The sequence below is a fragment of the Oikopleura dioica genome, chromosome 1 (assembly GCF_907165135.1).
Source record: "Oikopleura dioica chromosome 1, OKI2018_I68_1.0, whole genome shotgun sequence".
NCBI lineage: Eukaryota > Metazoa > Chordata > Appendicularia > Copelata > Oikopleuridae > Oikopleura > Oikopleura dioica.
In genome coordinates, this window is record NC_137291.1 from 14,385,906 (window position 1) to 14,400,790 (window position 14,885).

Below are 14,885 nucleotides of genomic sequence, written 5' to 3' on the forward strand. Positions count from 1 at the left end.
GTTATAAGACGCGTGTTCCATTAGAACACAGAAGCAATGCGCAGTTATTCGCAAATGCGGCTAAACAAAAATCTCTCTTCTTCGAAAAAGACCTTAATTATGCAAAACTGAATTTATTAAACAATACTGGAGAAAGCGGCTGATTTGTTTTTTTCTCGCGCGGGAAAGAAAATGCATTTTTGATGAAAAGCAAAGATCAATTTTAAGCGGCGCCTGGGGCACTGTGCCTTAATCTTTTCACAGAAAAAGTTAAGAGGAGTAAAGAAAATGAGGTTTTCTGAAGACGAAAGGTTTTAAAAAGGTAAAAATCTCGCAAAAAACGGGGTTTAAGCTGCTTTTTTAAGGGCTTCCCTCTTTTAACATTAGTTTGTTCTCTTTTGTCTAGAATTATAAGAAAAACAGATCTGTTAATTGAGTTTTATAAATTTAATAAAGGTAACAATTAAAATTAAGGAAAACAAAAAAATTAAGCTTATTCCAGAATAGAACTGCTTTTCCACAAAATATTATTAGGAGCTCGCACGTGACAGCTTTTGCAGCTCGTTGAGCTCCACTTTTGGAGCGATTTATTCACCTTAAGAGCGTGCCGTCTAAATTATCGAGAATCACGGTCTCAGATTTTGGAAATATTGCGCTAGGGATACGCGAGAAATTTTATTAGACGGATTAATGTATATTCACGAAGAGAGCAGAAACTGCGGAATTAAGAATTTGAAGCTTTTTGGAAGGAAAGAATCAGAATATTTTTTTGATCTGAGAATCTGTAAAGCCTTTTCGACATTTTGGACAGGTTTTTGGGTTCAAAGAGGTCAAACAAGAAATGCAAAATGAATGAAAACAGGTCACGATGCAGGCTTGTTGATGTTCCTCGCCATATTTTTCGAAGCAAACTCCACAGGATAGCCCATCATCACTGTTGGCTGGAGTTTTCTCCTCTAAGAATTGAATTGTTATACCGTATAAGTTATACGGTATAACTTATACGATTGGAAAAGAGATAACATTCATACCAGTTTTACCGAGCGTCTGTTTGATTGCTTTTAATTTTTTGACAGTCAATTCAAGATTATTTATCGCTCTTAGCAAGTCGGTCTCTGATTTCCGGGCTTTATCGAGATTATCGCTAAGTGTTTTGATTTCTTTTGAATTTTTGTCAAGTTCTGCTTTCTTTTGTTGAAGATTCTTTTCAGCACTTGCAAGGCTTTCATTATTGTCTTTCAATTTACGAATTCTGGTGATTTCTTCGGATAGTTCTCCTGACAAAATGTGCAACTGGTTCTTTTCTGGCCACGGTAATTCGCCTTTTACTCTTTTTACTGCTACAGACAATTTTTGAGCGAAGTCCTTTGCGTATTTCTCGCTTTTAAAGTGGAGCCCATATCTACAAGTAATTTAAGAAATCTGATTCGCGATTGAAGGCACAGCTTACATTTCTTCGTTTGCTTTCCATTGATGAAATTTTGGAGTTGCTTCATTGTAGAGCAGGTTTTCTTCGATGACATAATCGACCGTGATCTCACACGTGCTGCTGTTTCTGCCAACAATTCGGTACTCCTGTTTCTCCGCATTTAAGAAAATAAAAACGTTGTTTTCCCGACATGAATCCATGACGATCCATTGCTGCTTATCCCTGTCGTACAAGTTGACATTCGCGACGACTTTAACTATTTCCGATCCCCAATCTGACATTTTTCTCTTTCACGATTTTGTGTTTCTGAAGAATCGCAAACGAATTTTATGTTTGTTTTTGGTATCTCACTACTATCTTACTTAAATATTGACAAAAATTTGAACGACTCGTTATCTAAAAGATGAGTTGTGAGCTTCTAATGTCACTCAATAAATATTCTAGATCGTAAATTGGCACCCGCTCGTCAATTACCAAGTGCTAAGATAAATCTGTTACGCAAAACGAGACCAAAATGTTTGCTCTGCTCTGCGCCTCGCGAAATTCCCAAGAAAACTTAATCCAAAATCAAAGGACCACCTTCTCAAAATGGATTTCAAAATCAGGAAAAGAGGTCAAAAACTGGTCACCAAAATTGAGCTTATTATTTTCGAAGTTTGCAAAGTTTTGACCTGATAATTGAAGACTTATTAGAGAAGAGGAGGAAGAAGAGGTTTATGGCTACTGGAAAGATGGAATTTTGAATGATCACAAAAGAGAATCGATTCAGTATTTCACGAAGCTACTGTCAGTCAGAAGCATTTTCGTTATAACAGGGTAAGTTGAGGAAAATATTTAGTCAACAAACCGTTATAGCCAATCAAAAGCCGGTGTTTGCTTTGTAAGCCAATCAAAACCCTAGACATCTATCAATTTTCTTTTCGAATAATCGATTTCTTACTGTAACTGTTCAGATTCGTGATCCCCTTTGTCTGTGGCTGCAAATTGATTGGAACACTACTGTCATTGTTCCTGTATTACGTTTTGGTTAAAATCTCAGCGAAGTTGGGCAAAGACCAGATTCAAATTCGCGATGACATGCGGAGTATAATCAAAAGCTATCCAGGAAGGTTTTTTGTCGTGGAGGACTCAACAAGTGCCAACAAGGAGATTTGTGCTTTCATCGCGATAAGACCTAAATTTATAGATGGTAGCCTGTTCAATGAGATCCTTTCTTTCAGGTTTCTCCTTTTTTTTGAAATTTCAAAGCGAAAATTCAGTGTTTGCCCTGGTTACCGAAGAAGAGGGCTTGGCAGGTTGCTGCTAAAACATGTCTTTTCATTATCCTCTTGTTCCGATCGCGGGGTGTACCTGTCAACCACGTGTATGCAAGAAGCAGGAAACGGCTCTCAAGAGTCTCAACTCTAATGGTCTACAATTCGCGGTTGAAAACCACTTCCCGGAAGGAATTGAAAAGAGCATCATCGCTCAATGAAATTGCACCTTTTCGGCAGCTCTATTATGAGAAAATAGATTTGCCAAAAATAGTAGCTAATGATATTTTAAGAATCACTTTCGCGAAAAAGGATTTTCATTTAGCGGCCCGGCTTATATTTAGCAGAATAAATGTTTGAAAAAGAAATAATCACTTTTCAACCCTTTGCTGTTATTTTAAGCCTTGAGAGCTTATATAAGTGTTATTTTGATATTTTTTTTAAAACTGCCGAAAGATGGCGCTTTTTTAAACTCCCAGCCAATCAAAACATTTTTTCTTGAAGCTCGATTTTGAGTCAAAAGCCAATGAAATATTCTTATTGGTCGAAAAACTAAAGAGTAAGTATTTTCTCACTCGATTTCGAGCACACTAAAAACAGGTTTTTGATTGGCTGTCAATTTGAAAAAGCGCCATCTTCCGGTCAAATTTTTTTTTCTTTTCGATAATTAATTTGACATGTTTTTGAAGCCATTGAAAAGCACTGAATTTATACCGAAAAATGGGTTTCTCCGAGACGATGGTAGATTGGACTGATTGGGTACAAGTTCAGACTATCATCAGGTAAGTTTCTCCTGCTTCGGCTTATGCGCTCTATCAGTTCTTTCGTTTTTTAATTTGGTTGCGCAAGTTGTTTTCTCAACACAAGTTTTAGCTACTTTATCTGCAAATACATTCTCGTCCTGCGAATTCATCAATTCATCCTGCCTCTACAAAAACTGCGATTGCATTATTCTTTCGACTAAAAAATCGACTAATAAAGCCAGTTTTAAAATTTTCAATTTACAATTTTTTTTCGCGGAAAAGCGATAAAAAACGTTGCAATCCAAAAATCCGTCCCTTCGCGTCCTTCTGCCCACTTGGCGCACCCTTTTCCTGAGAAAAAAGAAGCAGTGGCGAATTTTTCACGCGATTACACGAAATTCCGCTCGAGAAAGAAAGCGAGAATTATTCAATCATCAAAAGTGGTAATGATGGAATTAATTATGAAAGGCTTCTTGCGCAGGCTAATTGGCCGCACGGGTGTCTTGCGGGGACGAGAAATGGGGGACCAGGGTGGGGAATACCTGAAGAGATCACGTGGTCGAAGCGGGTGAGAAAATTCGAAGGGTTGAGGTTGCTTAGTTAGCGATTAGATCGAAGCGGCTTTTGGGCGGGGAAATTAATAAATAATGAAAAAGCAAAATGATGGAAAAATGAGTAATCGATTTGAAAAAAGAAAATTTTGAGCTGAGTGAACCTTCTAACCCGGGTTCTCGTGGCGTCCGCTCACTTTGCCGCGTCGTTTGTGACGAGTTCTGGCCATCTGGCGCGATTGGAATTTGGAATGGTGACCCGGCGCTGCGAGATTTGGATTTTAAGAAACCTCAAGAATCTCGCAGTTGGCATCATTAGAACGCTCTTTCCTTTCTGGAGCGCGGAAGACAGGGGCCAGGGCAGGAACGTGTTCTGAGGCTTTCGGCTCGAATCCATCAGCTCAAATGGCTCCGAGCTGCACTTGAGCAAACCCATCCAGAAGGATTAGCCCAAATGCTCATGAAATATGCACCTGTAATCACATCAATCCCAAACTACCAGTCATTTTTAGATGAACTTATCCGAAACCGGTCATAAACCTTTTTTCGATAGATACCGCGACTCTGATTTTTCACTTGTTAATTTTCGCTAGAATACTGACTCATACAATTGAAGAATTTCGGCTCAAAATCGAGAAGCAGCTTGTGGTTTCCAGCAAAAAATAGACGGAAAAGCCGCGGTTCGCGCGGCTTAATACTTACCTTACTCGTAGCCGCAAGCGGCTTCTCGATTTTGAGCCGAAATTTTGGCTTTGTATGAATTTGAATTTTAGCGAAAATTAGCCAGTCAAAAATCTGAAGCGCGAAACTAATAATAAAAAAAAAATCGCGAATAACGACGTCTACTCCCTTAAATTTTTTTGTCTTCTTTAGTTCTTATTATGCAGCGTCCTCGAGATATCCGCCACTTTAACCGCCGTCCAGGTAAGCGGCTCTCAGAAAGCACAAGTCTGATTAGCGCCTAAAGGACTAAAAGCCCGAAATTATCAAAAAACGCAAATATTCGCAAACAGCCGCTTCAACTTGCAATTATTCGCAGTGTTACTTGAATTCGCCGAATTACGGAGAATTTCAACGTGCTCTGATGATGCGTATCAGTTCTTACACGCCGTTACGGAAAATTCGAGTCAGAAATATTGAAGTACCGGAAAAAGGGAAATCCGGACATAATTTTGAACACGAACAAGTTAATTTAAGATTATCTGAACATTTCAATGCAGAAGGCGCCCGTTTTAACGAAGAAATCTTTAGTAAGATTATTGAATTTGGCGACTAGAATCAATGTTTTTCGCCGTGAGAATGTCTTAGCTAACAAAATCAGTGTAAATGTTTGAACGAAAGTATTTAGCATTAGAGTACTCGTGAGAGCAGTGTGTTGCGGCCAACACCACTAAAATGGAACGAGACAAGAGGACAAAGTGCTAACGCAATTTCGAACACGTACACTCTTATTTCGCCAGCACAAGAAAAGTGACGTCGCGCGAAAATCACTCTTCGCGGAAATTTCTAATACTCCAGAAATTTACAAGTCAAAGAAAAAAAATGAGCAAAGAAAGACCTTCCTTTTGAACTCGGCCTTCTGATTGGTCGAAGGCGGACAAAAGCGCCATCTTCTGGAATCTTTCTCATAAAAAGACACTTCTTCATGAATTTGACTCAAAACGACTGTAATTGCTCGAAGATGGGAAAAAAATTTGGATTTCCGCGATAAACGTTCTTTTTAAAATGCCGATCAAAGTTTCACGAAATTCCAAAATCGCCGCTATCTTCCCCCTTTCGTCCAGGTTCCATTTCCTTTATCAAAAGAAACGATTCGTTCCCGTGAAAGCTGTTTTTTCTTCTGGTCAGGGCGGTGGCTTGACCACACGGTTCGATTCGGGGGGATTTCTGTTTTCCCTTGAGTTTTCGCGTTACGAACGAATTATTTTCAGATGCGGTCAGATTCAAATCTCTAGCCAGCGGATTCGTTTCTCATCCCCGATCAAAAAACTCAGTAGAGATTTCGACAAATTTTTCTCAGAAATTTTCAGCCAATCAGAAGCCTGGATTCATAAAACCGGCGAATCAGCAGCCGAGTAGCCGCCCACGCAAAATTTGTCAAAATTTTTTGTCGGTTTCTGACGCCACCCCGATTTTCCAGCAGACTTTGAATTTGTCTCTAGAATAGATAGATACAGTACAGTCAGGTCTTGCAATTGCGCGAACTGCGATTGCGCGGTTTTTGGCGAAAATCCCGAAAATTTTTGCATTTTCCTAAAATCCTTTTTTTGATTGTAAAAAGAAAAGAGGCGAAAAAAGTCAATAAAATTGTCCCATTTTCAAAAAAAATTGACGGCTTGCAATTACGTGGTTTTTGGCGAAAATCCCGAAAAATAAAACCGCGCATTTGCAAGACCTGACTGTAATCCTCTTCTATTTCGATAAAAGCTCCGCGGAAAAAGTTATCAGTTCACGGTAAATTACAAAAAAGTCTCGCCACGTGGTATAATAAATGATCAGCTAGGCACCTGTCCGCGGGACTAAGAGATTATAGGACAATCTGTCGATTGATCCGCCCTGGCTCATCCGCCAAATCGAGAGATTAGTTGTGAACATTTAGAAAGAGCATCCCCCTAAGCTTTTGTTTGAACATCGCTTTTTGCAAAACTCCGTTTTTTTAGAAACTCTCACACTTAGAGGTCGAAAAAGACGGTGCTTAGAAAACGAAAATTCTAATTGATAGCTTCTGAGGCTCATCAAATTAGCTGTTGCCAACCACAGTTGTTGAGACTTGAGAGCTTTTACTAGGATTTGAAAAGTGCCATTACAAACTCGTTAGAGGAGGAAAACAACTACTCGGTGATTTTTTCTTGCCACCGCAGAAAAGGTTCATTTCTCTCGTTTTTCTCCTGGAAAGGAATCCAGGCTTCTGATTGGCCGGTTTTCTGAATCCAAGCTTTTGATTCGCCGGCTTTATGATTCCTAGCTTCTGATTGGCTGGCTTTATGAATTCTTGCTTCTGATTGGCTTGGTTTATGAACTCAGGCTTCTGATTGGCTGAAACAAAAATAAAAGCGCCATCTTTCGACCAATTCTTTTGAAATGATGGTTAAACCAAGCAAGTTACCCGTAATCGCGATAAAATTCTCGGAAGCATCGCCTCCCTAATTGCGCCCTTCGATGATTTTCTTCGGATATACATAAATCTACTCCGCTCTCAAAAATTAGCGCCCTTATCGCTTATCGCTTACTTCGCTGCTTTTTAGAAACAAGCACTTTAGCGAGCGAAAACGCCGGAAAAAACGCTGCCGATCTACGTCTCCGACTCGGCGTAGATGATCTTTCCGAGAGTAAACCTTCCGAATCCGTTTTGTGAGCGGTAATTCACGAGAATTAAGAAATTGAAATTGGCGGAAATTATTTTGTTATGGCATCGAATTCAATTGATGTATTCTTCTTATTCAATATTTGCTCGAAAAAAGAGAGTTTTCTTTTTGGAAAATTTGAAAATTTTTCTAATAAATCTTCATGTCTTCTTTGAACCGCGCGGTTATTCATGAAAGCTCATTCTTCGACCAATTGGCAATCATTTTCAATTGTCCTTCTTGTTCTTCATAACGAAGCAAGTGGACTTGAAAATGGAACGTACTCGGTGAAGAATGAGCAATTCTGCTTTTCTGGGAAACGGCACGGAGACACTTACGTTTCCCTTTTACGCAATAACGCGCTCGCATAATTCATAATCATGAGTATCCGCCACGTTAGCAAGCCTTGAAGGGCGCAAAGCAGTGGCCCTTTTCTTTTTCTAAACAATTTTTGACACTTTCAATGACAAAAATGAGCACTTTTTGAACACTTCTTTTTTCGAAAAAATGACAATTTTGCCGGAAGAGGGCGCTTTTTTACCAGTTTTTGACCTATCAGAAAGCATTATTCAATTAAACATTTGTGCATGTTTTCTGGTTGAACTTTTTGCCAAAAATCTGGATCAAAAATAAAAACGAGGTCGAAGATAGAAGATTCTAAAAAACCTAACAGGGTCAAACGAAATCTTCTTTAGTTCGGTTCGAAGTAATCTAAAAGCGTTTTCGGAGAAAGTGAGTAAATTAGTGTTTTTTGGTTTCCGTTGGAGACCTTGCGCGATTTTCGCGGGCAGCAGGGTCCAGATGCCGCCGATCACGTGTTTCTACTTTCTAATCGCTTGCGTCTTCGCGTTCACACGTTCTATCCGTCTACTAGACATTTTAACGTTTTCGTCAATGTCAATTCTTTGATTAATCGACGTGTCAGCAAATAAAGCAGCTTGATTATTTGAAATTTCTGTCTGTAAAAAAATTCAATTTCTGTCTCTTAGAAAGCGCATCAAATTTCAAAATTCCAGCTGCAAGAAATGATCAAAATTTCAGCTGATGAATTTCGCGAGCAAGAGCCCGCATAACTCTGATATAAACTGCTTTTTATCTTCCTCGCTTGTGAATGTAACATCGTTTCCAATCGTTTCCAAATAGTTATCAATTCTGTTCTCCGAAAGCGGCGAGTTCTAACGGCGCGTTTATCAGAATATGCATCGACAGTACCAAAATGTTCGCTCGATAAGGCGCGAAGAAACTAGCCGCCCGCCGGATGAGAAATTGACGGCGACAAGGTTCTAAATACGCGTGCACTTGTTTTTAAGAAGCAAGAAACTCTTCATCATTTTTTAAGTTAAAAATCATCCAAAAATTAATTTCTTTTTCTTTTTTTCGGCCTAAGAGCAATTTTCCTGGTATTTATGATTAACACCATTCCTTAGTAAAAAACAGAAATCGGTTCACTTTATAAATCAGTTTTCTGAATGACTTTTCTGTTTCACTGTTTATTTTGCGGGGTCTTTAAAGATGTTGTCTCCCAAAATGCGCGAGTTGAACCGTTCCAGGCAATTTGTACCATTTGGTGATGTGAAAACACGACCTGATGTGTCCGAAAACAACGCAAAAAAAAGATGCCTTGGGAAGAAAAATTTATAAAGCAATTAGTTTTTAATTAACGATTTTTTATTCAATTTTTCGGAAAATTATCGATGCTGCCTCGACTTTCAATCAGTTTTTGCAAAATTTTAGTAAGTTTTTTTTCTTATGTCAAATTTAACGATGTGATACCCTTATTTTTTATCGCCAAAAAGGAGTAAATCTAACTGAGTGCGAGTAAATCCGGTTAAAATTGCGAAATGAGCGCGTTTTGTTTTGGTATTTAGGCTTGTCTAATTCGTTATCTTGCGAGTATCAGGTGAGCTCGTGACGAGAACCCAGCCGTTGTCGCACCTTCGATAACGGCTCAGAGGAGGAACACAAAACACAAAGCGCCTTATCGACCCTAAAGGGGACGTGGCCGCTGAATACCAAATCCGAGCTTGACACTTTATCGAAGTAAAGAAAACAAGATAAATCTTATATTTCGAAAGAGTAATTATATGATATAATTTATATCCAAATATTTTTTGATATTTATTTTGCTAAGAATTTTTTGATAAAATTCTTGGAGTTGTCTTTTTCGGAAGTTTTCTGGATGACGCAAGTTTATTAGGCGCACGTCAGATCGCGCAAACGCTTCTTGCTGGAGCTCTCTCTCTTCGGTCAGCTCATTCTAGCGCTCCGTACAAGTGTACTTTTTTACGCAAGAGACGCGTCGTAGCCCGCGCGTTCGATCATGATCGACGATCTTTTTAGTCGCCGCCTCGATTTTTCATCGCATAACTTTGAGACATTCCAGCCAGCTTTCAATTCACACAAGAAATTTTTGATGCATCACCGAAATTCATCAATAAACTTGCATTTACCCTCGCCAAAATTTAAGGGTATCATAACGAAAAAAAATCTGAGCTCAGTGACCTGTCTCAAAACCTGAGTCAGGCCCCTGAGTTACCGGAAAAGCCGCATCGGAATCCTGACTCAGGTTTCTACATAGGTTTTTGAGCTAAGAAAACAAATTTGAGTTTTGAAAAAACCATAGAAAGTCAAAAAAAGACGTGTTAGTGCCCATTTTTCTCCAAAAAACAAGCGCAAAGAACAGATAACTCGACTCGTTGTAAAGATAAGATATTGTTCCAACCCCTTTTCAACCCTCATTTGTTTGAGGATCAATAATCGGACTCTAGGGGCGTTTAATCGATCTTGGTCATTATTATAGCTTCAAATTCTGAAGATCAAAACTTCTTTATTTGAAAAAATGGGCCAAAATAATCATCTTCAGAATCGCTCTAAAAACTCGTGACGGAACTCAAAGCTGTTTCTAACACGATAGTTCATCCTCTGGTTTCTTTGGTTGATCCGCTGGTGATCCTGCATTGAGCCCTTAGCACTATCATTTCTTTTCGCGAAATGAAGTCATCATTTCCCTTTTCACGGAAGCTTCGGTCGGCCGACACGTGATCATTTTCCCACAAAAAAGAAAGCGCGTCTTTTAGAAACTAGTTAACGGATCAGAACAGAACGCAAGAATCGCGCGGATTCGCGTTTAGTGGTCGACTCAAGACAGTTAATTTTTCGAGCAATTAACACTTTTTTTTCTAGAATCGCTTAGTCGATAATTTTAATATTCCGCCAGAGGATGGTGCTATTGCGAGATTTCAGCCAATCAGAAAGCTATATTTTACAGTCGAAATCTATTGGACGTTCTTATTTGACGAAAGCAATCAAAATTCCGACTCTTTTATTTTAATATAAAAAATGATTCTGATTGGTCGAAATATTTGAAATAGCGCCATATATCGACAAAATAATAGAAAAAAGGAAAATTATAAAATAATAATTTTTTAACATTTATGAGTCAGAAATCTCGCTCCTTTTTTCGCGAGTAATTGAGTCGCCAGGTACTTGGTCCGACAAAAAAGAGGTTCACGGAGTCGGTAATTAGCGTCGTAATATTTTGGTTTTTGATCCCTTCGGCGAATAATTACTTCCGAGCGAATGCATAAGTTTGCGCTCGTGTAAGATTTCACAAGGGTTCATCCCGCGGGTCAGCCAAAACCGAAAAGCGCCGCGATTTTAGAACGCATCTTTTGAGGTGTTCAAGATGCGCTCACGGGTTAATCTTGCTCGTACTAAGGTTAATTGGGATCTATCTAGGTAAAAATGTAGAGCGATTAATATAAGATGATGCGGTATTGAGATTTATTTTTTACTCTCGATTCAGAAAGCCGATGAACTTTAAAACAATCGCCACCAAAAGCTGTCCTCAAAACGTCGATCTATTTGAACCGTTCCCTAATTCTGCGGCGGAAAAGCAGGTGTGCCCAGCGCCCAGAACTGGGACATATTCAAGTGCAGAGAGGACATTTAGCGGGGAGAAGAGAGAGCGAAAAAACGTGCCTTGTTTGATTTCGCGACGGGTTTTGATTTTGATACTGCCCAGATTGCGTCCGCTCCAGGTCGGCCGAACGCTTCATCTTTTGACAAGCCAAGTCTCGCTAAAGAAAATCCGTAAGATCGCCTTTCCGCGAAATCATGAGCAGAAAAAGGGCGGCAATAGCATTAGTTGAAAAAGTAATTGTTACATTTTTTGAAACACGGAAAATTGTTTTGAGAATAAATCTTATACAACTCGCGCCTTTTTTGATCGCTTAAATTGGCTGAAATTATGATTTATAATTGGAACATAAATATGGACATAACTCCGGACAAGTTTTCTTAAAGACCAATCAAAAGAAAATTACAGCGCTTCGTTGAACAGTGAGTGTAACAAGCATCAGAGACGACCTTGGGTCGACCTGTGCTCCGGAAATAGTGACGGCGCGTCAGCTCTGTTTTTCGTTGACTTCGACGTGTTGCTAAATCCGTGACCCCTTAGCTCACAATACTCAATACAAAATAACTAACAAACCAAGCTAACGAAAGCACACAATTGACGTAATCGAACCCGCGAAGCCACGTGGACGCGTTTAAAAAATTTGGGACCTCAGCTGGGATTCATAACTATCTCGCCATGATTAATCCTAAAATAATAAATTTGCTCCCAGCTCAAAAATTGATGCTCTTTTTTCTGCGTCTCAATTTGTCTCAAAAAAGTAGCCAACGAAAGCCGCGAAGCGGCTTTTGAAAACGAAGCCGCGTAGCGGCTTTGCCAAGAGATATTTATTCTAAATATTTATTTCTCGGCGAAGCCGCTATGTGGCTTCGTTTTCAAAAGCCGCTTCGCGGCTTTCGTTGGCTACTTTTTTGAGACAAAAAAAAATAAATTTTCTGTTTTTTTTTTATTAAAAAATTGCTGAGTCATGTTTTAAAATTTTAAAAGCAATTTAGTTGAACATTTCTTTTGAACCTTTTTGACACGAAAAACGCTTTTTGTGTTCATGAATACGTAGTTTTAAAAATGAGTTGTAAGAACTTTTTTCCAATAAACGCTACTTTGTTCTATGCGCTTTTAGAAAACCCCCGCTGTTGGGAAAAAAACGAAGGCACTTGTGAAAGTCACAGGCGCTGTAGCGTTGCCTCACATTGATTTGAAAAACATGAATTCGGAAAGGATAAGTGAACGCTGGGCGCGTTTATTTTGGCACACTGAAATCAGTGAATTCAAGAGGATTAGGTGACGCCGTTTATCGCCTTTTGCCAACCGTTTTCGAATCGAAATTACGCGGTTTTTATGATGACACTTGCGTATTTTCGCCTGTTCAATTAGTTTAAAGCAATTACACATAATGACCCACGTTTGTTTGAGAATAAATGCCGACCAGTTTCCCCAACATCAATTTTTTTTTTATATTTTCGCCGAGAACTATCAACTTCATTCGATTTATATGAAACGTGCTGATCACATAACGACTTTCCAAGCTCCACGGTTCTCATCACTCAATCCCGACTCCAACCCCGTTATTTCACGCGGAAGATTTTGTTTACTAACCTTACGTGAAATTTTACACTTTCTCAGGGCAATGGTACTTGAGTCGAAAAGTTCAAAGGAAATTTAGACCATCAAACTTGCATTTTACTTTTTATGAAATCTGCAGAGCTTTCTTGCATGGGCGGCTACTCGGTTGCTGATTGGCCGGTTAGCCGAATCCAGGCTTCTGATTGGCTGAAAATTGGGGTGGCGTCTCGAACCGACAAAAAATTTCGAAAAATTTTGCGTGGGCGGCGACTCGGCTGCTGATTGATCGGTTTGCAGAATCCAGGCTTCTGATTGGTTGAAAATGTCCACGTAAAATTTTTCGAAATTTTTTGTCGGTTCCAGACATTTCCCCTGATTTTCTCCTTCAAGAAAGCAATTTCCCTGTAAAACTGCGGTCCGAAGCAGGCGGCCGGGGGATGGATTGAATTGACCGGACCTTGGCCCTTTTGAATTATCAACTGGTGACTTTCTAAAGGCAGCGCTCCCCTGGTTCTTCAGTGGCTGAGTCGTTTCCCGTGCTCCAGGATCGGAAACTGGCACTTTGATGAAACGTCAGCGGCTCTTACTAAAAATAGAATTCACTTCCTTCCCTCTTTGTTCTCCTCCTCGCCAATTCGTAACACCGATAATCCTCTCAGACAAAATGGAACTAAAGAAGTACGATGATTGAGGGTCGCCCCCGACATCTTTAAAAGAGCCCGTTTCGTAAAATTTTCGCGAATTGAGCCGACTGGCGTGGAAGTTTGATGACTTTCGCTGCGGTCGATGTTCTGTTTACGGAGGCTACAAAGTGAAGATCGTCATTATTGCGCGAAAAACCGCAGAAAATGATATCGAATACAAATTATAATAGTTTGCTTGTTCACTCTTGACTTTACTCCGAACAAAGCGACGTAGCCCAAAAGATGAACAAGGGAACACTTGCAGCAAATCAAGGATGAACAAGGGCAGCCCCTCTCTCATGATTCAAGAATCATGAAGAAAAGCTGATTTCAAACTTGTAAAATTCTTCTTTTAGAAAGCAGGGTTCAGAATCGCCCCTCTTTTTGCTTATCAGAAATGGCCGTTATTCCGCGCTAGAAAACCGCTTGGAAAGCAAAACAGCGCAGCAGCTAATTAAAAGAGCATCCGTTGATTTATTGAACGAAGGGATCAAATGCTCCAGATAACGGATAAGCCCTGGAAAAGAAAAGTGTTTTTTCAAGCGTTCTCCGCGAGCTGCTTCGAAAAACATCTCGTGGAAATGGAAAAAATCCCAATTTGCGAAAAGAAAATCCAAGAAAATCGTTGTCGCGAACGTTTTTTTTTTCTAAAATTTTTATTTGAAAAATTTCAGATTTTTCACTTTCTTTCGCGGTCGATTCGTTCATGAATTTCTAATGGCGTCAACAAAGAAAAATAGATTACGTGAGAGCAGAAATTAATTCAAATATCGCGGCTCGCATCAAAATGCGCAAGTATTCGAATAAGAAAATTGCTCCGTCATTCTTGGCGGAGCAGCAAAATCATTTAGATGCATCATTTTCTTGCTTTCCATTTCCTGCTTCTCGAAAACCGCAGGAAAAACATTTGCCACTCGCTGAAAATGAGAATTTTGGAGTTTTATCGACCCGCTGCGGCCGCTTTTTTTCATCACGTATAGAATTATTCGCGCTTTATCGAAAACCAAAGCCACTTGTCTTTTTTTCCTCAAATTTAATGAACTGGCTTGTCAAAACTCCGCATTGTGCTTAGAAATATGTCTGGATGTCTCGAGATGTCCCTGAATGTCCATAAATATCTCCTTAAGTCCCCTCATGTCGTTGAAATCTAAAAATGTCACTTGATGTTCATAAATGTCTCTTGATGTCCGAGATGTCGCTGGACATTGGACATTTGGGATGTACCTCAATGTCGAAAAATGCCGGTAAATGTCCATGAATGTCCATTTTAGTGAGAGCTCCAATCTTAACCGTCTCAGCAGTTTTTCAACCCATTTTTTCACTTTTTTCGACCATCTGTGCCTCGATGATAATTGCATAATTCCAGTTCTGCGAAAGTGCTTTCGGATCTCTTAGAGCGCCCGGCCCACTGGTTTACTCTTTTA

At 39.5% G+C, this 14,885-nt stretch overlaps 1 protein-coding gene and 1 long non-coding RNA gene across 2 annotated transcripts; one reads left to right on the plus strand and one right to left on the minus strand.

Moving 5' to 3' along the window:
* Positions 1-496: 496 nt before the first annotated feature.
* On the minus strand, positions 497-1,696 carry LOC145710962 (uncharacterized). The gene is made up of 3 exons (XM_081788672.1): positions 1,430-1,696; positions 1,011-1,381; positions 497-935 (listed from the first exon to the last, which is right to left on the minus strand). The coding sequence occupies exons 1-3, from the start codon at positions 1,687-1,689 to the stop codon at positions 736-738; spliced, it is 831 nt and encodes a 276-aa protein (XP_081644798.1). The 5' UTR covers positions 1,690-1,696; the 3' UTR covers positions 497-735.
* Positions 1,697-2,090: 394 nt separating this feature from the next.
* Positions 2,091-2,786, plus strand: LOC145711400 (uncharacterized). Its single transcript, XR_014135177.1, has 3 exons — positions 2,091-2,224; positions 2,362-2,628; positions 2,668-2,786. It is a non-coding gene; the product is annotated as an uncharacterized LOC145711400 (long non-coding RNA).
* The last annotated feature ends 12,099 nt before the right edge of the window (positions 2,787-14,885 follow it).